General features: G+C 48.2%; 1 protein-coding gene across 3 annotated transcripts in view; it reads left to right on the plus strand.

The window, feature by feature from the left end:
- The window catches only part of RPAP1 (RNA polymerase II associated protein 1), a 36,516-nt gene extending 13,505 nt beyond the window's left edge, over window positions 1-23,011 (plus strand). For 2 of the 3 annotated variants that reach the window (XM_078864537.1, XM_078864538.1), the window contains 19 exons: window positions 288-406; window positions 2,442-2,540; window positions 4,106-4,207; window positions 5,187-5,354; window positions 5,852-6,061; window positions 6,893-7,027; window positions 8,119-8,355; window positions 9,463-9,620; window positions 10,026-10,223; window positions 11,498-11,702; window positions 12,282-12,391; window positions 13,547-13,742; window positions 14,899-15,045; window positions 15,377-15,519; window positions 16,363-16,706; window positions 18,384-18,835; window positions 19,473-19,649; window positions 21,386-21,442; window positions 22,504-23,011. In XM_078864537.1, the coding sequence (XP_078720663.1) occupies window positions 288-406; window positions 2,442-2,540; window positions 4,106-4,207; window positions 5,187-5,354; window positions 5,852-6,061; window positions 6,893-7,027; window positions 8,119-8,355; window positions 9,463-9,620; window positions 10,026-10,223; window positions 11,498-11,702; window positions 12,282-12,391; window positions 13,547-13,742; window positions 14,899-15,045; window positions 15,377-15,519; window positions 16,363-16,706; window positions 18,384-18,835; window positions 19,473-19,649; window positions 21,386-21,442; window positions 22,504-22,620 (3,374 nt within the window). In that variant the 3' untranslated portion in view covers window positions 22,621-23,011. The remainder of the gene's footprint in view (window positions 1-287; window positions 407-2,441; window positions 2,541-4,105; window positions 4,208-5,186; window positions 5,355-5,851; window positions 6,062-6,892; window positions 7,028-8,118; window positions 8,356-9,462; window positions 9,621-10,025; window positions 10,224-11,497; window positions 11,703-12,281; window positions 12,392-13,546; window positions 13,743-14,898; window positions 15,046-15,376; window positions 15,520-16,362; window positions 16,707-18,383; window positions 18,836-19,472; window positions 19,650-21,385; window positions 21,443-22,503) is intronic. The other variant, XM_078864536.1, reaches the window with a different exon arrangement.
- Window positions 23,012-23,947: the final 936 nt, after the last annotated feature.

Raw genomic sequence — 23,947 nt, forward strand, 5'->3', positions numbered from 1 at the left:
TACGTTTATAATATATGTATATTTTCGTTATCGCTGTTAAACAAATAGCGTAATGCTTGGCTCACGTTCAATGCCCAGATAAGTGGAAATGCCTCGCGTGATTTAACTGGCCTATTGTTGGTGTTAATTCGGCATGGGTTGTCATTTAAATCATCATGGATTTTTTTTTTGTAATTGCAGCATGGTTCAGAGGCTTATATAAACCCTATAACTCATTGTAGCGTGGCCTGACCTCGTGGTGATGGGGAGCTCAATAACATTTATGCTTCCCACTGCTCTCCTTTCAGATGGACTGCCCATCAAGCCCCAGAAGGAGTGGATGCACATGGACAAGGTGGAGTCCGAAAAGATGGAGTGGATGCGTGAACTTCCTAAGCCCTCTCCGAAGCGACGCAAGACCAAACAGGTTCGCGGGACGTTTGTGCTGAAATGTAATCGCCTGTTAGGAAAGTGCTCCCCCTAATGTAGAGCAGAGCAGGCCTCAGATGTAGCCCTGATGTCCACTTCCGTGGGCCATTCTCAAACACAAAGGGTTGCACTGCTCTGTGGGAGTTTTGAATGGGTATTCTGTCTCATGGCGTGACACGGATAGTGCAATCGGGAGAAAATTACAGGGACAAGGCATAAATAAAAACATGCCGGATACAGCGCCCTCCAGTGGCTGCAGAAAGGAAACTCGTGCATTTGCATGCATTCCCTAGCAATTCTCAGCCCGCGTTTTTCAGGAATAGACAGTTGGCGATAACGACGTTACGTTTCAAGCCCTGCAATAAGGTGACGTCTCACGGTGCGTGACGTCATTGTGAGGGGAGGTATGCGGTGATTTTTGTCTCCTGATTTTCGGCACGCACCCTGCGATCGATGTGGCCGGGGCTCTCTCCAGCGAGTCCCTCAAAGCAACACAACTTCATACGCACGTTTTGTTCATATTTATCATCTTTACAAGAAATATTGTGACCCTGCATTACAGAGAGACAGACTGAACTATTGCATTTACGCTTCCAATCTCGGTGGGAAAGCAACAGTATTAATTGATACACAAAGGAATTTTCACACGAGCCTACTTGGGGTGATGTGATCACCTGGGGCCACTGGGACACACTTTTTTTTCCATTAGGTAAAAATGGAAGGTTACTTAATTTTATAATGAATCTCGCCACAATGAGGGTGCAGTTTTGTGGCCAGAAAAGCGTAGAAAATTGCCAGAAGTGTTGATTATAGTTTTAAAAAAAGCAGCAATGATCTGTTAATAAAACTGCAATTTTAGGATTTTTTTCTGTTTGTATAAAAGAGGCTAAAATGAGATGTGTTGGCATGTGCGGCTCACGGGAATTGTCTACAGTGCTCTCCTTATGACAGTGCGATAAAACAAATGCTGTTTACTTGAGAGGAATTACACAAGAAAGTAATTGTGTTGCTCCCCACACACATTAAGCCCAAATCTCGGGAGTAAACGAGTCCGCTCCGAATTTAGAAACGTTTTTGCAGTCGTACATGAAATAGCTGCTCAGATAATATCCTCCAGGATTGTTAGTGTATGAAATATGGAATGATTAATACGTCGGTAATACATTGCATCTTCAAATATAGCGTTTGTTGATGAGACGGTGGTAGAATGAACGATTTATTGATAGAGAAATTGTGAAGTATTAAACGAATGGCGGTTTAATACGCCGGACAAAGTTACATTTAATCTCTCACCATTTGCAGAGCTCAACATGTGAAAATTACTCCTATTCGTTTACTCAATTTTTTATTTATTTAAGAAATGCACGTAAACATGTTTATGCATTTTTTAAACATGCACAAGCAAACATGTTATCTATTTTTCATGCAGCAGTCATGCTACATGTGCGTTGCATGTGGATGCATTGTAGATCTGTGAAACCTCCGTATCGGCTGTGTGAACAGAATGGAAATGAAGCGGCTAAGTGAGTTAAGCGCTGCGTTGGTGGGAGCCTGCGTGCTTGTGCCAGCACCAGAATATTAAACAAAACGGGGGAACCCAGTTGGGGGTGGTCGTGACCGCGAAGAGCTCTGCACTGCTGCCCCCTTGTGCATTATTTAATGCGCCAATAACTGGCCAGGATGTGGCTACTTGGCGTGATCGCTTTCTAGCTGGGATTACACAGTGCCTTTTTTAAGTACCAGACAATACTGGTTTGGCTAGTGGCCACATCTGTGGCATTAATTTGTTGCTGCCTGCTGCACTTAATGGATTCGTTGCGTTAATTTTCTTAAATCAACAGGGAAGATTGTGGTTCAAGCACTCCTATATGCTGAATCGGGGTTTTTTGTTTAAGTCGTTGTCATCAGTCGTGTAGACTGAATCCTCAATATGGTTCGAGGAATTGAATAGCGAAGTTCACTAGGAACAGCAGCCGTGGTAGTAGCGATAGAAGAGTGATGAGGAGGTGACTGACCATCTGTCTGTTTTGTAGGAGATGCAGGCTCGCTTTGACTTCCATGGCCAGCTGGTTCCCCCAGACTCGGACGTGCCCTCATACCTCGGCCTGCATCATCATGGCGCCGAGCCCGAGGTACCGGCCCCGTCCCCTGACTCTTCGGTCTGTAATCTTCACTGTGAACTACGCTCATCACTTGTCCAGCAATCAAGAAGCAGGTTTCGGCAATATGGCCAACATTTCATTATCAACTTAACACGTAGGTGTTTTATCAACACGCAAACGATTTATAATTAATTTTTGGATTAAGCCACATAATTACCTGACCAAATTTGTGTCGTTAAGAATCCCCACTACCCGACGCAACCAAATGAATTACTTGTCACGTGGTGTACAAGCATGAAATGCGCCAGTTATTATTGTGTCAGCTCACCGGTAAGTTGGAGAACAATTCACAAATTTGTTCTGATCATTATGTGACCTAACCCAATAATCGATTCTTAAACATTCTATTGTCAAAGTTGTTGCTTCCATCTCACTTTTTAAATGTTAGTTGGTGAAATAATCAGCTGTGGCTGTCCTTTGCACAGACAAATCCTTGTTAGACGAAAGTTTAATTTCTGCCACAGGCTCAAGACTGCCAGTGGAGATGAGTGTTTCCGTGCGCTCGTTTGGGATGAGAAACGTTTAGCCTTGAGCAAATGAAATGGACCTAAGTTCAAGGAAATTGTCCACTATATATATTATAGAAACCCAACATATTCATCAATCACACTGTGGCCCTAAAAGGATTCAAACATAATAGGCAATGTTTCGGGTGATGGCCCTTCCTCATGACAGAGAGAAGGGCTGTTACCCAAAATGTCACCTATTTTTTTTCTTTTGGGGGCACTTTTTTGATGAATGTGTTAGGTTTTCGAGGTGTCTTATACAAGGTATGTTTAAAAAAACGTTCACATTAATTTTGTTCAAGCAATTAATCTTATTGCCAATTAAAATCTGATTTGGAGGGAATCGCTTTTAATCTAACGTGAGGTGTAGTGGTATACAATAATGATTTCGTACATTTGGTATTCATTCCATTCTCAAAGTGAAGGCTATCATAGACGTGGTCTGCAGTAGTTCCACAGTAGGAGGCGATGATGCTATGTGTAAGCCCAAATGAGTATTTTCCAGGTAGGTTTTTAAAATTGGCACATTTGGATCATGACCTTTGCACACAATGGCCTACTCATTTTTAATGCCGTCATGGGATCTTTAACGTTTATTGTGACGTGGATGGCGCATATTATATGGTCACGCTCCCGCAGTTATGTGAGGATACTCTCTCGACATAACATAGCATAGTAACTTCAAGTCAGGTTCAGAGATGGCACGTGGCAGCATCTGTCCTCCAGCGCCAACCCCCGGTTCCCTCCTGGCAAAGCCCCCAAGCAAGCCCCTTGCCATCCTCACGGTTCTACGCTTGAAAGCAATGCACAGTTTTCAAAATTCCAGAGCCAATGAAGACAGCCTCTGTACTCTTTGGGTCTGTCGGTAAAGTCACGTAGATAGAAAAAAAAATCACACAGCCTCAGTACTCAAGCAGCAACATTCTGGTGTTTATATATTCCACCCCAGTCCCTGTGTTATCCGCTCTGTGGTGTTATTGCCAAGCGTTACTCTTGTCTGGCCGTGTCTGTGGTTTTTGTCCGTGGCAGCAAGCCGGCTACTCCCTGGAGGAGCTCTTCCACCTGTGCCGGAGCCAGGTGATCCAGCAGCGCACGCTGGCGCTTCAGCTCCTCGCCCGCATCCTCATGCGGGTGAGCCTGCTCCTGGCGGCCCTCGCCTTCTGCATGGGCGCGACGTGTTGAGGTCGTCTGGGCCGAGTTTCCGTGCTCTGCTTTTGCCATTGTGCAAGAACAATTTCGCTCCTCGATAGAAAGCAAGACACACTGATGTTTTTGTAGTCACATGTTCTCCGGATTGTGAGATGGAATTTTTTTCACGTATTTGTGTGGGTGTGTCTTATCATCTGTTGGTTGTCTGTGTGTGTGTGAGCAGATTTGTACCATTTTATTTTACATTTGGCACAAGTTTGGGGACACTTCGTACTTTCCGGGGTGTTTTATAATCCGGAGAACTTGATAGATGACAGCATTGTAATTGGGGTTGCAAGGTGTGCAGTAGTAACAACATGTGCCGCACCTCCCCCCACCCACGAGTCCCCTTCAGGTGCACGTGCCCCCTCTCTTCATGGCGTTTTCAGGTGCTATTGTATTTATTCGCTTGACAAATACAAATCGTATTGAATGAGAAATACTTCTTACAGAGGTCCAAGATTTAGATCCAGGATATCGTCCTAGCTCATGCTGCGGTTATGCATGCCGTAAAAAGTCTGTGCCGTCTGCTTCATAGTAGACGTTAGGGCTCCTGTGATGTCATTCTAGGAAGGGTGGGCCATTGTGCCTGCCTTTTCCAAATTTTTACAATTTCTCGCAAATTCCTGAATTGAGATTACACAGCATTGGTTGGGCTCGAATGCAAAAACGTGTCAGGGCACTTCTAAAATCGATTCTTAAGACAAGTGGAATAATAACACAACATTAAAACGTAACTGACACGTGGGTGGGCATGATGCAAAACCAAGCTAAAGATCCCACGGTGGCTGCGACTAGAAGTCCAAGCGTGCTTGATCTCTATGCTTTCTCGCTATTGGGCATGCGTTTCTCACCCTGGCCGATGTCATCTTCGTTTGGCGCTGATTGCGCTGATTGCGCTGATTGCGGGTTGGCGATGCAGGCCAGGCAGGGCGAGTTTGCGGGCGAGCTGCGTGTGAGCCTACTGCGCACTCTGATGGACGCCGGCCTCGTGTTCCTGCTGCGCTACGCCCTGGACGACTCGGCCGAGGGGGTGATCGCTGCCGCGGTGCTTTCCCTGCAGGCACTGCTCTCATGCCCGGCGGAGGAGGTGTGCTCCTCTCCAGTGACCATTGGATGCTTTACAGACCCCTGGGTGCAGCCCTGCAATTGCTTGCTCACGCCACTGCTGGAAATAGAGAAAGCTCCAGAGAGCCCCCGAGATCACTGGTTCCCAACCTCTGGACCTGCAGATCACTGAAAACCCTTAACACATTTTTGCGAACCACCATGAGCTAAAGCGTACTGTGTTTGGTGAAAACCATCATAACCGCATCAGTTTTGCGGACCACTTCTCACAATCTTGCGGACACCTGTTACCGAGAGTAACGATCGTCACATGACAATCAACCGGTCCACAAAGAAGCATGCTTAATATGATGGTATCTTGGTATGGTCATATGACACCAAGCTGTGCCCAGGATCTCAGCAAAGCTAAGCACTGTGACCTGTGGGCCACCCCTCTGCATCCTAATCGCATACATTCTTAAGTGATTAAAATGTCAGACGAAACTTGTGACAAGTGTGCAACCTCACTGCCACCCACAGGAGGCGCTGGATCAGGTTTTCAGCTGGTATCAGGGCTCTTCGTCATTTCCCCTTGCTCCGACGGAAGAGGAGGAAGTTGCTGATGACGACGAAGATGAAGATAGTGATGGTGAAGCAAAATCCGCAGACGAGGGTGAAGAGAGTGTAAAGAGAAAAGCCAAGGATGAGAAGAAGCCTGATCCCCTTGTGGCCAGGCAGGACATCATTAAGGTAACGATTGGCTTGTGTGTTCTATACACCTGTTGTGTGTACATGCCTGAGACGAGAATGACCAATTCACAATTGGGTTTGCATTCTTAAACAGTTATTGTTTAACACATACTGCAATGTGGTGTAGTTTACTGGGACCATAACAAACACTCGTGGGATTATTTGGTTTTTAATTGGAGCCAAGGAAGAGACTTGGAGGGAAACATTAAAGAGTGTTCTCGGGGAGTGCACAAATGGTGACCCTTCGGTTTACAAAGCTAAAATAATTCAATAGGAATTGGCAAAGATCCCAGTGTATAATTCTGGAAAAGAGTCTTCAGACTCGAGCTTTCCTGGATAAATGAATGACATCATGGCATTCTGGCGACATAGGGCCTGATTCGTTTGCCAGAGGAGGCAGAATCCAGACAAAGTTGGCAAACCGCTGGTGTATTTGTCAATGTAGCTGTTACTGTGCCAAAAGGTCACCGAGAAGCTGCCTCTATCAATCCAGTCCGAAGGGGCCACATTGTGCGTAGCAGAGGGCAATGCAGCAAAATGAATTGTTGCACTGCACTTGACTTGAAGACCCAAATAATATGTACTGCACTTCTATGTCTTCACATCTAAGACTGGCTGCCTGTATCAACCCACACTGACCAGCATGAAGAAGCACGGTCAAATAACCCCCACGACCCGCATGGCGTGGCGAGTCCCACAACCAGCCGTGGCTTGACCAGGCCTGTACATGCACACGACACGTGAAGACCTGCCATAAGCTGGTGCGATTGAATCTTTCCGCTCTGCGTCGAGCGTGGCAGCGTGCACACCGCGGTTTCTCCTGTGCGGCAGGGCCTGCTCAAGACCGGGTTGCTGCGGCGGCTGCGCTACATCGTGGAGGTGGTGCGGCCGGTGCCGGCCGTCGTGCTGGCGGTGCTGCACATCCTCACGCGCATCGCGCGCCATTCCACGCACGCCGCCAGCCAGGTGAGCCCCGTAGCGATTCGAGATGGCGGTCTGATAATAACCCACTTTGTTCGCCTTCGTTTATTTTGGGTAGCAGACTGGCCCAGTAGTAACACTCTTTGTCTTATTCTTGGATCTTTCGGTAAAGTCACGTAGAAGGGAAATAATAAAATAATAAAACTAAAACAAAATAACATTCTCACGACGTTTCGGCCACAACACAAGCAGCCGTCCTCAGGTGAAAAACAGAGCTGTCTGAAAGACGGCGTCCTAATGAACACTCTTTGTCTTGCAGCAAAAAGTTATCTGGGTTCGATTTCCAACTCGGGCATCCTTTCTGCGTGGAATGTGTATGTTCTCCCACTCTTCTGCGTGGGTTTCCTCCCATAGCAAAAACACACATACAGTGTGACTGCTATTGGGAGTTTGTTTTCCAGGTCCAGAAATTATTATTGCCTACCCGCTTTGGATTTTTGAGTTTCTACTCTACATCGACAACTCTATTTATTCTACTTATTATTTATGGTGCAGATGAATTATGCCTCATCACACTCAGTCATGCTTACTCTCAAATTCAGCATGGTTTCTTGTTCAATTGAGTCTGAGCCAGTGCTCACCTGTTGACAGCCCTGACACATTAACACATAGAGAGTAACACATTGCATTTCAGGTGATGGTTGTTTTCCTGCGTGGGTATTATTTTATTATTATGCTCGTTTACCCAGGAAGGCCTCACTAAGTGTCAAGACCTTTTTTACAGAAAGGTCCTGCCAAGTTTTCACAGGAGGGGGACAATGTTGCTATGTGTAATCCCAATTGACTAATTTGCAGGTCATGTTTTGGCATTGGATATTTGGTAAATATCACTTACAGTTACATGTTCTATTAACCATGAGAGGTAACTGGGGAACCTGGAGGAAACCCATTCAGGACAGGGGAAGAATGCACACACTCCACACCCAAAGGCACCCGAGACAGTAATTGAAACCAGACGCTTGTTCCTGTGAGGCACAAGTGTTGCCACTGTGCCACACTGCCGCCCAGCGGTCCGTTTTTGGCGACGGTCGTTTGCTTGCTTGAAGGGCGCAGCGGTGTCTTGTTCCTGCCGACAGATCGTGGAGTGCCCCCGCCTGGTGGAGTCGCTCATGTCGGAGTTCCTGCCCACGGCCTGGCAGCCCACGGGGGGCCCGGTGGGGGTCGTGGGGGGGTCCTTGGACGAGGGAGGGGGCGATGAGGGGGGCAAGGCTGGGCGAGGCATCCCCACCAGCGTGTATGGGCTGCCGCTTGCTGCCGCCATGAAGCTGGCCCGCGTGCTCTGCCAGGCCGGCCGTAACATGTCGGCCATCATGGTGCGTGCCTAGGCGAGTGTCGACTGATCAGTTATCCGTCGATTAATATCGACAGATATTGTACGTATTTGAAGCCAATCTTTACTAATTGTGCATCTGTGTTAGAATGTCATCTTTAGGTTAACAAATGAACGAGATGCAAAAAAATAGCAATAGCAAACTAAAATGAGGCAGGGATAAATTGAATCGCAACCTCGAATAGGGAGAACAGATTGAATCTCTGGGGAGAGAGTGAGTGATTAGACGGTTCTCAGCGGTGATCCTGCTGTGTGTGTAGTCATACCTGCTGGTGGGATTGGGCTTTTACCATGTTTTAAGTGCCTGTGTTAATGTGGTATTGGGCTGGGCAGCAACAATAAGCTTCCCTAAGTAGGGTTGAGCCTGGCTAATACGGTGGAATGTTGTGGGTAGCAGAAGGTAGTGCACTGACCAATCTGGTGAAGTATGTTTAAATAATCTCAGGTTTTTTCGGTAAAGTCACGTAGGTAAAACATTAAAAGTAATGAAAGTAAAATAAAACAAAACAAAAATAAAAATAAAATTCACGACGTTTCGGAGGCAACACAAGTCTCCGTCATCAGGTGGGACCGTCACAGCCAGATTAGCTGCATCAAGTGAAGCAATGATTCAAAATGTAATCCCTTATAAGCAAGTTGAAGGGGGGGAGGAGACTTGCTTATAAGGGATTACATTTTGAATCATTGCTTCACTTGATGCAGCTAATCTGGCTGTGACGGTCCCACCTGATGACGGAGACTTGTGTTGCCTCCGAAACGTCGTGAATTTTATTTTTATTTTTGTTTTGTTTTATTTTACTTTCATTACTTTTAATGTTTTACCTACGTGACTTTACCGAAAAAACCTGAGAATATGAATCATTGCAGTCACGAAAGCTTCAAATCTAGAATTATGTTTAAATAAACCCCCACGGCTAGCACGGCATGTGGGAGCCCTCATCCAACAGTGGATTATCAAAAGGGCTGTCGCAAGTACGAGCACTACCGATGTGATCAAAACCCAAGTCACGCAAAGCGTGAGTGCTATGTCATGTCCTTGATTGTGCAGTGTCGTTTGCACTGCTAACACTTTGTGCCTCCCACTTCGCAGGTCAACAAGTTTGACCTGCGGTCGCGTGTCGCTCGCTTTGTGGCCGAGAAGCCCCAGGACCTGCTGCTTGGCCTCCACGAGGCTCAGCTGCTGTCGGTGGAGGCACTGCGCTTGTGGGCTGTGGCGGCCAGCTATGGACAGATGTGCAGCCTCTACAGGTGTATGTTGTCTTCTAGCGTGTTGGATTTATCCAGGGAAGCCTCACGAGTCTGAAGATTTTTGTTTTTTCTGGAGGGTTAAACATTAAGGGGTGGGTGAATGGAGTAGTGGTTTGTGCTCTACGCTATTAACCCGGCGACCTGCATTTGAATCCTGGCCCATGGCTAATATCAGTGGTGAGCAATATCTGAACCTCTTCTGGGCCCCTCGCTTAATTAACCCACTTTGGTGGATTACAACCACGCACACTTGTGCCTCACAGCAAGAAGGGCCTGGGTTAGAATGAACGACCATGGTGCCTTTCTGTGTCGGGAGTCTTTTATTTCTTCCCCTGTTCTGCGTGGGTGTTCTCCAGATCTTCTGGTTTCCTCCGTCCCCACTAACTCTGTTGCTGTCTCCCCCAGGGAACTGTACCCCGTGCTTGTGCAGCAAGTGCAGGACCTGCCAGGCGACGCGGCTCAGCCTCACGTGCCCCACGGGCTCCACGGGCCCCACGAGAGGGCCCTGCCGTTGCAGCGCGCCGAAGCCCTGGTGTCTCTCCTCACAGCCGTGACGCACTCAGCCAGCCTGGGCCTGCACAGGCTCGCACGAACAGCAGACAGGCAAGCCTCCAGCACTCACCTTCGACATCACTTCAATCGCAACTCTATTTCACATATGCCCTTGTCTGTTTAGATACTCGTATGGTAAGCACCATAATTCCACTGTTTTTCTCTCCTTGATTGCACTTGGAAAAGTTTTTGAAAGTGATTCGTCCGAGCCAACTTTCATGAAAGGAAATATAATTTCTTGAAATGTTCTTTTATGTTTGTGCACTATTTTCACGTTTTCATGTAAATTGGTTGTTTTTTTCTCTGATTTCTATGTACATCATTCTTGTACTTTACTTTATGTTATTGATTTTGTTATTTTGTGACCCATGTCACTTATGCAAATGAGACTGTCCTTATTGGTCTCTCGAGTTCCCATCTGATTAAATTAAATAAACTTTAACTTTCTGTAAATTTTAAATAACTCATCAGGCAGAAAAGTGAGTACAGGGAGTAAACAAATCGGGGCACACGGTGATTTATAAACCGAAAATCGGTGTGATTGTCACCCGTTTGTCAAATAAAAAATTCCACTCAAATGTACATGTTTTTCACTTCGCCGCATCACCCCAACTGTGAAGCTACTGCAGAAGATATTCACATGTGAAGCACAGCACCTTGGTGATAGCCTCGCGCTCTTAGAATGGCGCAAATACCAAATGTACTAATGATTTGATATGCCTTGCATGTCACGTGGCATCGGATCACCATAATCCATGAGTAATGCACATGTCCTCATACTCGGAAGAGGCAAGATTGTGGGCGTATTAACACAAGGCCCCATCGCACCATAGCTCACCTATTCAGTTCATTTAACCTTTTACGTATATTGGAGAACTCTCACTACAAACTTAAAACTTTTATTGCACTTTTTGGAACACTAAGAGTCTGACAATCCATTCAGCATTCTGGAGTTATTTTTGTCTGTGGTGTCAGAGTTAATTTGCAGCCTATCAATCTCTATGGGGTTCGTAAAAATAATTTTGAGTGGGTGTTGTGACCTGCAGGTGTGGTGATTGAACACCGTGTGCATGAGACAAAGCAGTCAGTCTGGTGTGCAACCTGCATCCCGTGGGCCGCATCCAGCCCATGGAGCCCCTCGTGGTGGCCGGGTCTAAGTGTGTCTAGGGGCGATCCGTGAGGTCATGATTAGTGCACAAGTACAATGCCCAGCTTGCGGCCCACTGAGCTAAAGAGGGCCACTAACGCGTCTAGGTTGCCCATCACTGGTAGACCGAGTCCTCAAGGGGGCAATTGGCTAACTGAACGGTGCCGTCGCGGTGCAGCACGGAGGGGAAGGCCAGCGAGGAGGTGCCAGCGCCGCTTGTGAGCTGGGAGCAGGTGGCGGGGCTGGCGCCTGTTACCGAGGGCTGCCTGCGGCGCTGCCTCCAGGAGGCGGCGTCGTGCTCGGCCGCCGGTGAGGGCGCGCGCACGCTCGCCTCCGCGCTGCTGCTCCACCTCTCTGCCCACCACACCGGCAAGGCACAGCAGGTGAATGTTTTGGAGTTGGCCAAGCATCCCAATTTAGGACCACGGAGCCTGGGAAATCGTTGGCACCGCCTCTCGCTGCTTGCCCTCTAATCTGGTTTCCCACGCCTCTGTATCGTTCTCTTTCGCTCCCTGAGAGTGACAGAAGACGGTGCGCATTCCAAATTTAATTATCTAATTGCACCAGCCCAATTGCATCATGCAGTCGCACCAGTCCAACTAGGTTACGCAGTCGCATACCGCTTTAGCGCCACATCAGAGAAATCAGAACAGTTAAACAACCACACCTGCAAAATCACACATGCCCAGTTACCATCATAATCAGCCATTATCAATTCACTGCTGAATGAAGACCTCCCCAAGCCATTGCCATCTCTCAAATTGCTGTAACACAAGGGTTTTCAGGGTGTCAAATGATACATTGCAAAAATGTAATGACATATATACAACCATTAAAAAAACTAACATATGTATGTAGTCTACTTTTATGCCATGGCCGTTGTTCCAGAGGAACGACTGCAGTGAACATTTAAGGCGAGTGAGATAACTCGCAATCTCGTGGTGCTTTGCTGCTGTTCTCAGCCGTCGACCGACCCGGTGGAACATCTGGAGGAGCTGGAGCGACTCTCGGAGGAGACGCTGTGCCCGTTGCTCGTCTCTCCATCGCTCAGCTCCATGTTGAGCAAACTCAAGTAGGTTCCACGGTCTTCGCCTTCGCGTGCAACATCTACTCTGATGTGGTGGCAGGCGATGTAGCTTTGTTTCTTTACAGAATTCAGATGGGTTTGCAGGATGGCACGGTGGTAACGATTCCGTCCCACAGCAAGAAGGTCTTGGCTTTGATTGCTGACTCAGACGCTGCGTGGATTTTGTATGTGCATGGGTTTTATTCAGGTTCAGCAGTTTCCTGTCATAGCAAAAAAAACATAGAATGTTACTGGCATTAGCCAAACCTCCAAATAACTTGTTTGAGATTACACATAGCAATGTCACCAGCTACTGTGAAAAACTTGGCAGGAACCTCCAGAAAAATTATCTTGAGACTCAGTGAGACCTTACTGGGTAAAGAAGCGTTTAGCATTCTAGATCGAGGGAAGTCGGGCACATTGAGGGTGGTTTGGTCATAGGCTGCATGTGAGTGCACAGGCTGTACTCATCCAACATCGGGCTTTTCTGCAGCTTGGTGTTCGAATGCAAAAATGTCAAGAATTCAAAAATGGACAGCATAGCTCCGTGAATCGGTTGCAGTGAGAAAAAGCCGCTGCGCGTATGGTACATGATCCAAAATAGGTCGCTTTGCTCAGAGCTGCTGCTGAGAGCCATCATGGAGAATCATGCCGGGTGGCTGTGGTTTACTTTCACGTCGCACTCTCTGAGTCTGATGCAAAGGCCCTAATTTCCGTGCGCTCTCTTCATTGTGGCCTTGGCAATTGGCCCAGGAAATATTTTGTATATTCTGCGGAGACAAAACGGAGTTCAGCTTTTATTTGCTTTTTCCATAACATGGCCAAGTGGCACAGCGGAAGAGCGATTGGCTCGAAATAGGAAGGATTAGAGTTCAAATCCTGGTTGGATGGTGGACTGAGTCCATTATCCCTCCAGGGTCAATAAAATAAGTACCACTTTGGGAGGAAGTCAAAAGCAGTTGTATGGATCACTTGCTCCTCTCCTAGGAAGGTGGAATCTCTGTCGCTGGCCCAGGGCTGTCAATGGATGATCACTACCTCAGTGTTTATTTGAGCAGGAAATAACTCTGACTGTGTATTATTATTTGCAATATCTTTCGTTTTGTTCGACGGCAATGCACAATGAGTTAATCCACGATCGTTTGCTCGGTTGTTTGGTAGGGTGTGCTCGGCGCTGTGCAACCCCAACTCGTGCTCGCCGGACCCGGAGAGTATGCGCAGCCTCGTGTCGCTGGCTTGCGCCGGCGGGAAGCCCCCGTTGAGCCTGGCAGGTTCACGCTCCCCGTTCCCTTTCCTCACTGCTGTCCTCCTCGTGCTCAACTCCGCAGCCTCCATTCATAAGGGGCTTACGGCCAAGGTGCGTTACAATGTGCTCTGTAAAAGTAACGCGAATTTTTTTTGCTTAAGTAGCGTCCCAAGACGTTTTACAAAAATGAGAAGAAAACTATGTTTGGATGGAAAGGTGAGTGTTAGGGGAGATCTGGACAGGGGGAAACAGGAGAAAGGGAAGAGAGAGCAGCACTGCGGCACAGCCCAGGAGGAGACATCCGTGGCCTCGTGCCAACAACGGCGAGCCCTGGGGACAGCGTGGGCAGCCAGGGCAGCACGAACGAACCCTTTGTGCCTTGCGGGATCGGTGCAGTTTTCATGGTAATGATTGAGAGCCCTTTGTCAATCCACTGACGGATGAAGGCTTCCACATACTGTGCTGGTCATGGGACTTAGTCTGGTCATAATTCACACTGATCAGTGAAGGTTGGTTGAAGGGGATGCTCAGGGTCAGCTGTATCACACCAACAGCGTGCTAATCACTGTGCCACCGCTCTCACAGACGCAGTGTTATGCCTTTCATTTGTACATTGATGAAAGGTTATTTGTTGTGAAATTTTCATTGTTTGCAGTTTGCAGGTTTGAATTGGCGAATTAGCTTTCATGTGCTTATTGCAGTGAGTGATTGCTGATATGTACCATGAATTTTGATATCATATGCATGAGCACAAAGGCTGAATTTTGAGAAATATTGCTTCATGATTATGGACTCATAATCATTATTAGATAACAGCCTGCCTTCTAGCAATGGGCATGTTCATCTCTATCGATGGCACTGAGCCAGTGGTGGTGCTGGTGAAACCACCGTCTTATGCTCTGTGTGGACCTTCATAGATGCTCTCTCACAGCACTTGCCCAACAGCCTGTTACATTGGGCGACAGGAAGTCGCACAGCAAGAAGAGCCTGGGTTGGATTCCAAACTCAAGATGCCTTTCTGTGGAGACGTTTTGTGTTCTCCCCTGTTGTGCATGGGGTTTTCTCCATTTTCTCTGGTTTGCTCCCATAGCTAAAAAGCATTCAATGTAACAGGTGTTGACCAAACATCCAAATACTGAACATTTACCTGCAAATTACTCAATTGGGATTACACACAGCAATAGGGATAAATACCCATGTTTGGCATGGATTTGAATCTGCGGATGCGTGTGTGGCTGGCTCTATGCCCCCCCTCACCCCCCCGTAGTTTGCGGTGCTGCTGGAGAGCGCGGCTCTGCAGGAATACCTGGCTGCGAGCTGCGACGGCGCAGCGAGCATCACGCACGCCTCGGCCTGGCTCCTGCGCCACGAGCACCACCTGCTCTTCCTGACGCTGGAGCTGGCGCGCATGGCGGTGAGTCCACGCCGCTCGCATTTTAAAAGATGTCTCATCAGGCGCAAGCTCAACACAGGATGCGTGTCACCTACAAGTTTCCACTCCACGCCAGGCCACCCAGGGCCCTTTACCCCCAAGGGAGGTTAAGGCACATCGCGGTTTCAATTACCTCGTCGCAGCGCCGTGCGGTTCATGTGAGCGTGCGTACACGTGCGATGCAACGAACATTCCACGCTTCGCCCGTCCTCGAAGTGTAGCTAGCTTGGCACCAGCGTTGTGCTGATGTCACCCTCGATTAGTGGCGATCGGCGGCTGCCGCCCCTGTTGCTGTCGTTGTTGTGCAACGCAGGTGTCGTTCAGCGAGGCCGCGCGCCGCGTCGCCCCGCTCTGCCACATGGTGGCGCTGGCACTCGTCGGCCGCCTCCTGCCGGGCAGCGAGCACCTGGCGCAGCAGCTGCTGTCGGGGATCCTCTTCAATCCCGACTTCACCCCGTGGGTCACCAACCCTCCCGCTCGCGTATAGTCCGTGCTTCCCACAACAGATGGTCTTTTCTTCTAAACAACTGAAGGTGGCGAAAGTTTTAAGAGTGCTACTAATGCGCACGGAGATGCTGCCGTGGTGCAATGGTTGGCACACTGGACTTGTGATACAGAGGTTGATGGTTTGACCTCCCCCGGCACAGCACATGAAAAGATGGACAAGCTTGTTAAATCCTCCTACCTGTGTCCACTCGGCATTATGAATGGGGACACAAGTCGTGTGTGCTCGGTTAAAGTCTGGGTACTCCCACCTCTTCCAAAATGTCTGGCCAGCTTGGAAGAGTAGGCCAAAAACTCTCTTAGAGGGCTCTCTTGGGACACCTCTTGTGGAGGCCCTCCCGTCAGCCATGGTGTGCGCAAGAAATTGCAGGGCCTTGTTAAAGGTCGTGGTTTGTCGTGACCCTCCACAATAACCGGTACATTTATTTACATGGCCTCAAAAAGTGAACTTAGTGATGATGTTTTTAAATGAGTGGGTTGTCAAAATATACTCGTGCTGGCCATATAAAGAAAAGTTGCTGCTAAAGTTGTGCCAACTGAGGTGGTACCAATTTATGCTTTGGTCATATAACTCATACGCACGTGTATACATTGGACTCTCACAGGCCCAATAGCCTGGTGGTTTGGCTTGGTCACCGCTGAGTATGTGTGCATGGAGTTGATGAGTTAATTTTGGGCAGGGCAAGAATATGCCGATTTCTCCATCGCCACTAATGGGTCAAATCACGAAGGTGACATACTTTGGCCGTGTCATCAAGATTTCTCCTTGATGCTTCGTGAATGTTCTATCTGAAGTGAAGGCAGGGTGGGTGGTCCAGAAGCTGCTGACATGGAGGCCATGCTGTCGCTGAAGGAGGACCGAGGCCCTGAGCCCCTCGGCAGCCAAGGTGGCGGCGAGCTCCTGACCACAGCCTGGAAGGATCTGGCAGGGATTAGGGCCTGCTACCTCGCATTGCTGCTCGGGGGAGAGGAGAAGGCGTTGGAGAGGTCACAGGCACGATACCTCGGCCAGACCAAGCACGTTGCTTCTCTGCTCCTCCCGCCCATGCAGGGCCCTCTCTACCCTGCGGACTGGGCTTTCCTGCCTCTGGTGCGGCTGTACCAAGCATCAGGCCAGCCCACCTCTGGCAGTACTTCAGGTATGCATGTGTAGTGGTGTTAACTACTCGCTGTTCGCAAACTGTGAGAGCAGATCGGTAACAAGGTTTTCCCGCTCAATCAAACGGTCAGGGTCAAATGGGGTGAGGTAGGATCCAAACCCAGATTGGGAAGGACCAATCAGAGGGTCCCACAAGGTGGCCGGAGATTGGACAACCCGGCCACGAACAGGTATAAAAGCCAGAGCGCTGAGAGCTCTGGAGGAGTTCTGCTACACGAAGACCCAAGTTGGCCGAAGACGTCTAGGACCCTGGACCAAGCCCTCCAGCCCGTATCAGGGCTTGGGCTCAGAGTAACCAGTGGTCGGGGAGAGATCCCCTAGGTCCAGCCAGAGGACGCTGGGAGAGCAGGGAGATTAGATAGCCTGCAAGGTCCGGAGGCTTGTACCTTCTGAGGGTAACGGGTGAGGGGACCATATACCCCTTAGTGTGATAGGGACTGTGTATTAAGATAATAAACAGTGTGTGCCATAAAGAAGTCCAGAAGTCCGTCCTTACAACACTACACATGGAAAAGTTGGTTATTATAGTTTAGGTGATTATTTTGATAGTTTTTTTCATTTGTTAGTTTCAGGCGGTGGCCCTTTCTCATGGCAAATGGAGAAGGGCCATTGTTATTGATGAAGGTGTTTAGTAGTGTTATTGTACTTGTGCACTACTGCCGAAGCATTGTCACCACTCTCCTTTCTTCCCATTCAACAATTGTACTTCCGACATCAGGTCGCGAGACAATAACGTTTCCGTTCATACATCTCCGATCCTCGCCCCTTCTTCGAGAACGTCCTGTGGATGGACGGTGACGGTGACGGCACCGCTGCTGAGGTCCCGCAGTTGCCTGTGTGGGGCGCTAGGTGGCGTGCCTTCTCACATGAAGTGCTGTAGAGATGCTCGTTGCATGTCAAACAGATCATTTTGTTACTGGTTACTGGTAGGAACCTCCTGGTTACACCAGCCCACAGGGGATTATTGTGTCCGTCCGTCGTGCAGGGAGGGGCTGGGAGGGGAGGGTGGGGAGGGGCTGGGTGAGGAGGGTGGGGCTGGGTGGGGAGGGGTGGGTGGGGAGGGGCTGGGTGGGGAGGGGCTGGGTGGGGAGGGTGGGGAGGGGCTGGGTGGGGATGGTGTTGCTGGTCACCCCGTGGTGCCCTTATAAAACTCAACGTTTAACCTACTCACGCCGGCTTGTGCCCGCCCTTACAGTCGGGCATATTTGCGGAATACACCACGCCGCTGTTGACCCTGGCCATTGACCGAGCAACCCAACATTCCTACCAGCTCCCTCCGCAGGAATGTGTTTTAATCCTCTGAGCGAGAATATTCTGTCGTCAATGTGGATAGTATCCTAGACTTTGTCAAGTTAGGGCCCAATGAAAACTATTCCCTCTGTGGCATCGGAGATATGGATGAACGTAGCTGTATAATGCACATTAATCAGTTTTTTGGTTTTGGAGTTGTGGTTTCATCATGAGATATGAGCTATAACATCAGTACACTTTTGATAATGATGTCACGGTGTATTTAACTTTGACCATGCACTACATGTCACACTGGCAAATAACGCTTTCACAGGCAGTTAAACAGCCCACGTCCTCTACTTTTGTAAAAGAACATTAAGTCTCGCGTTCATTTTTAAACACTTTAATTGTCGCCACATTTATCCAGCGGACGCCTCCGCTGTTCCCGTGGACCCCAGGGCCACCAGCGTGGCTGCGCTGCGCTGGCTGCTGCTACTGGAGACGTGGCGCCACGGGGCGCTGGCCGGCATCTCCGCCGCCGCCAAGTTGTGCCGCCTGACGTGCGTGTTCCTGGCGGAGGACGGGAGCCTCTTCCTGGAGCCGCCGGTGCGCGCGGGGCTGGCCGCCCTGCTGAGTCTCTACTGCCGCCCCCGCGCGCTCGACGTCCTGCGGCTCGATGGGCCCGTCGCCGGCGTGCCGGCCTTCTACGACCTGTACGTGGAGCTGCTCGAGCAGTTCGCGGCCACGTCGTTTGGCGACGCTCTCTTCGGGGCCTTCGTGCTGCTGCCGCTGCAGCGCCGCTTCGACGTCCGGCTCAAGCTGGCGCTGTTCGGGGAGCACGAGGGGGCGCTGCGCTCGCTCGGCGTGCCCATCAAGCAGGTGGCCGCTCCGGCTGCGCGCAACGACGTGACGATTCAGTCAATTGTCACTGTTCAGGCTGATTATTTCATTTTTGTATCGATCACTTTCTCTTGTATGGCGCTTGCCAATTGTGGTAGTCCAGCACCCTCCTCAAAAAGTCTTGACACTCAAATCTTGAGAATCGTTGAGGCTTTGCTGGGGAGATGAAGTGCATATCCTTACTGTTATTATATAAGTAATTTTTTTGTGTATAACAGCTTTGTTCCATTGCATTACAGAATAAACAAATGGCTATGGGACCGTTTCACCAATTTATTGAATAAGGACAGTGAATGCACTATTAAAAAATGTGTTTGCAGTTTTTACCACAAGTACGTGTGGCTACGCAGACATTGATGCCTTTGTAATTGGTATCTATTTGGTGTTTGAACATTTTAACACCTGTAATTATAACAGAAATGGTAAACAATTCAAATTAGATTATAAAAAAAAAATATTTCGGTTAACCAACGACTAGAAGCTTTATAACGCTAATATTTTTTTCATTCATTTCAAATCGTGCGTGTTGTAAGTGTATTTGTGAATGAATGCAAGGAAATCGTTGCTGCGTGTACCGTGGTTGGCGGGAGAGCTCACGCCGCCCGTGTGTGCGCAGTTCCCTGTGGGCCTGGGGCGCTACACCGAGCCGGCGGAGACGCACGTGGGGCTCTTGCGTCTCTACTTCCGCACGCTGGTGATGGGCTCGCTGCGCACCGCCTGGTGCCCTGTCCTCTATGCCGTGGCGCTGCATCACGTCAACACCTTCATCTTCTCGCAGGAGCACGGCGACCAGGTGAGTACGTGCACGGGCAGCGTCGCCAAAACTCAGTCGGCCCTCTACTCCCGCCTTTGTGATCTTTGCTACAAATAACTCGAAAGTCAAAGCGATTTCCTGCTTTTCAGTTGAGCATTGAGGTGGTGCTCATCTGCCGTTTACAGCCCTGAGCTGGTGAGGTATATGGCAGGAGCGAGACTCCCCATAGGTCGACTGCTGTTGACTTTCCCGCAAAGTGGTATTTATTTTTATCCACTCCTGTGAGATGATGGGCTGAGTCAACCCCCAACCGGGATTTTGAACGGGCAACATTTCTATGGCGAGTCTCTCACTCTACTGCTGAACATCTTTTGCACCGTACATAGCCAACTGTGCTAATTGGAGGTGCGAAATATACAAACGGCAGGTTCGGATTATGCTCCAGATGGTGTTCGATCTGGAGGTAAACTGCCAGTGCTGCCGGGAATTACATTTGCAAGATTTTAAATTCCTCTTGTGATACAGTTGCTTGTTTATTATTTGTTCTCCTTACGTCGTTGTCGTGACCGAGGTCACTGTTGCAAATGAGATTGTCCTGGCAACAAAACTGACACCTTTTTTTACAAGGAGTCATGTTTGCATAGACCACAATACCTGCAGTCATAATGCAAACAAAAAACATAACTCTGATAATGTATGTGCACTGTCCTTGAAGTTGATTGGTCCACACCCGAGACAGCTTTCCTTAGAGCCTAGTCTCAAATGAGTTGGACCAGATGACGCCAAAAGGCGCACAACTCAAAGACAATTCACCATCAGAGTATGAGAGCTCAGGGTAAGCATTTACATCATTGGAACCTCATTTGCCAGTAAAAAATATGATAATTGTTTTTTTACCCTTCTATCTATTCCAACCCATGTGAGACTAGGCTCTAAGGAAAGCTGTCTCGGGTGTGGACCAATCAACTTCATGGACAGTGCATACATTATCAGAGTTATGTTTCTTGTTTGCATTATGACTGCAGGTATTGTGGTCTATGCAAACATGATTCCTTGTAAAAAAAGGTGTCAGTTTTGTTGCCAGATAGAAGGGTAAAAAACCAATTATCATATTTTTTTCTGGCAAATGAGGTTCCAATGATAAGATTGTCCTGGTCACTTGACTTCTAATCTGTTTAAACAAAATAAATTACGACGACCTCGCTTGACCGACAGTCAGCTCTGGGGTCACTAAAATTAGTACCAGTTTGCAGGAAGTTGACAGTGATTGCCCACTGGATAGTCTCTTTCCTGCCATAGGAATGTGGAATTTTCAGCACTAGCACATGATTGTAAACGACAGGTGAGCTATGAGCCATGCTGGTTTGAGTGGGGAAACCGCTTCAACTTGAATTATTTTGATAACGAAAGTGGCATTTGGTTGATGTTCCTTCTATTGATTCGTGGGTTGTGTTCTGCAAGGACATAAGTCGTGAGAGTGGTGTCACGTGGGGCCTGGCATTGTGGGCTGTGATTGCCGTGTCACTTGAATGCAATAATGAGACCCCACGTGGCAGGGCTGAATGTGACAATGGGTGGCACGTTCCTGGGGAGCTGGGTGGTATTTTTGGTAATGCAAGGAAAAGCCCATTTGTTTTTGCAAGCGTTTAGCGGATGTGTGGAATTGCGCCTCGCTCAAATTAAATGTTCTGCTCGTCATCGTGCTGTATTCCTTTCAGCATTATTTCCAGATTAGCATTTACGACATTGTCTCCATCGTTCTGATTTTTCCAAAGGACGTTCTGAAAATGAAGAAGCGCATGTTGAGGCAAATTAATGCCCTTCAAGATAAGGTAAGATTAATTTTGAGTTGTAATGTATCTCACTACCTGGTTTAACCATCTTAGCTAATACTCTCAGATGACACTCCTAACAAAACAAGTCAAGAAAACCATATTGCTGGTAAAATTATGTGTTTAGATAAACTAATGCGAACTAAAATAATTGACAACGCTTCGTCAATCCACTACTGGATTGACAGAGGTGGTGACCACTTTGAGTAGGTTTCACGAGTACGAATTGCTCAGGTTTTTGGAACCATTAGCGTTTGTTATGCTAAACGTTCCAGTCAGCCTTCAGTGGTGCAAAAAATTAGGCAAAAGTTTCAAGATCGACTACAAAGTATGACTGTAATGAAGGGCATCCAAGCGTAAAGTTAGGAAATAATGAGACTTGTTGTTTTCCTCCATTTAAAATGTACAGCCTTATTTGTCGTGAAGACACATTACTTTAAAACCAGCATGAGACGTTACAATCACCCTGTGTCCCATTGGAATAACAATCAAAGCGTTTCACTTGACGAGGGATGCCTTCTGCTGGAAGCAGCGAAATAGTTGTAATACTGGTAGGAACCTCCTGGTTACACCAGCCCACAGGGGATTATTGTGTCCGTCCGTCTGTCGTGCAGGTAGGGTCTGGGTGGGGAGGGAGGGGCTGGGTGGGGAGGGGATGGTGGGGAGGAACTTGCTTGGTGGGGAGGGGAGGGTGGGGAGGGGCTGGGTGGGGAGGGGCTGAGTGGGGAGGGTGGGGTGGGGAGGGTGGGGAGGGGCTGGCTGGGGTGGGTGGGGGGTGGGGAGGGGCTGGTCACCCCGTGGTGCCCTTATAAAACTCAACGTTTAACCTACTCACGCCGGCTTGTGCCCGCCCTCACAGTCGGGCATATTTGCGGAATACACCACGCCGCCGTTGACCCTGGCCATTGACCGAGCAACCCAACGTTCCTACCAGCTCCCTCCGCCGGAATGTGTAATTGCTGAGTACCTTGAGCTGGGGCAGGGTTGACCAAACACATTTGAGAGCGATAGTGGAGATGAAGGACCTTGCTGAGTGTCCTCTCTTTCTGTGCTTTGTGCAGGTTCTGCGAAGCCACCTGCTTCTCTACAAGCTCCCCAATGCCTCCGATGGCCTGGGCTTTGATCTGTACGAGCAGCTGCCACCTATCCGGCACAAGTGGCTGCAAAGCATCCTGTGATCGGGGCGTCACTGCCGACGATGGGAAACTGCATCAAGAAATGTGAACTTTACATTAGAACGCATGTTTGAGATGCGAGTATTTATAAACAAGCAGACTGAAAGAAACCACTGAGATTTAGTTTGATCTTGCAGCCCCTGGAAGAGAGCAATCCGAGCAAGAATGGAAAATTGTACGGCGGCTTTATTGTAACCTACTTTTGTATGTTTTGTGTGGACGTTGTTCTTAGAACCTGCCAAAAAAAATTGCTCAAAGTTAACGACTGAGGTTTAAACGGCTGCACCTATTTCCTGTGCTTAAAATAATAAACTATTTTAGTGTTTCCTCAGCACTTCATGATGTGCGTTGTTCAATGTAAGTGACGTGCGCATGTTCACACCCATTCAAACACTTGAAGGTAAAATAATTTCACCACCTTTTTGTGTCAGACCTGGTAGGAACAGAGCTTTCATTAATTATTGCGGCACTTTATTTTAATTGGCATTTTCAAGTCAGTTTTTGCTCGGGGCCCTTTAGACGATAGTTATCGTTGTATCTGCAGCCTACGTTCACTCAAATGTTAACACCGAAAGCACTCGGTGTGCATCATGTGAACAAATACATTTTTTTGTTTATCATAATCGGGCCATAGTTTATTTCGGAAATCTTCAGTCTTAAGACATTTTCAGGAGGGTCTTGCATTGGGATGTTTGACACATCTCTCTGCCGGAGTGTTTTGCTGGAAGGAAGGAACCGGAGTTGCTGGAAAAAGTTCACCCACAAATGGATATCAGAGTTCTAGATTTGAAGCTTTCGTGACTGCAAGGATTCTTGGGTTTTTTCGGTAAAGTCACGTAGGTAAAAAATTAAAATTAAATAACGTAATTTTAATTTTTTTACCTACGTGACTTTACTGGAAAAAACCCAAGAATATGGATATCAGAGATCCAAATAGATCGGTTTAGAAACCTACTTCGCATACTGCTATCTCTGAGCTACCTGACAACACACTGGGTTTGGATGTTTCGCAAATCTATATGAGCCACCAACAAGAATAAATATAAAAATATATTTTCAGCCCATTGTCAATCCACTGCTGGATGAAGGCCTTCCTACGCTGCACTGTTAGTGTGGGAATTGTTTGAACACCACACTGGTTTGGGTTGGTGAAGGAGGGCCAAGAACCATTTGGCATATCACTCGCCACCCGACGTTATCGAACCTCCGATAAGCACCATTGGCTACGTACGGTGCGAAAGAAGTTCAACATACAGCCATGGCTGGGAATCGCCTGGTTTGTAGGGCAATGCTTGAAGCACTGCACCACCGCTCACCACTACATGTCAAT

Source organism: Lampetra fluviatilis, chromosome 18 (assembly GCF_964198595.1).
Source record: "Lampetra fluviatilis chromosome 18, kcLamFluv1.1, whole genome shotgun sequence".
NCBI lineage: Eukaryota > Metazoa > Chordata > Hyperoartia > Petromyzontiformes > Petromyzontidae > Lampetra > Lampetra fluviatilis.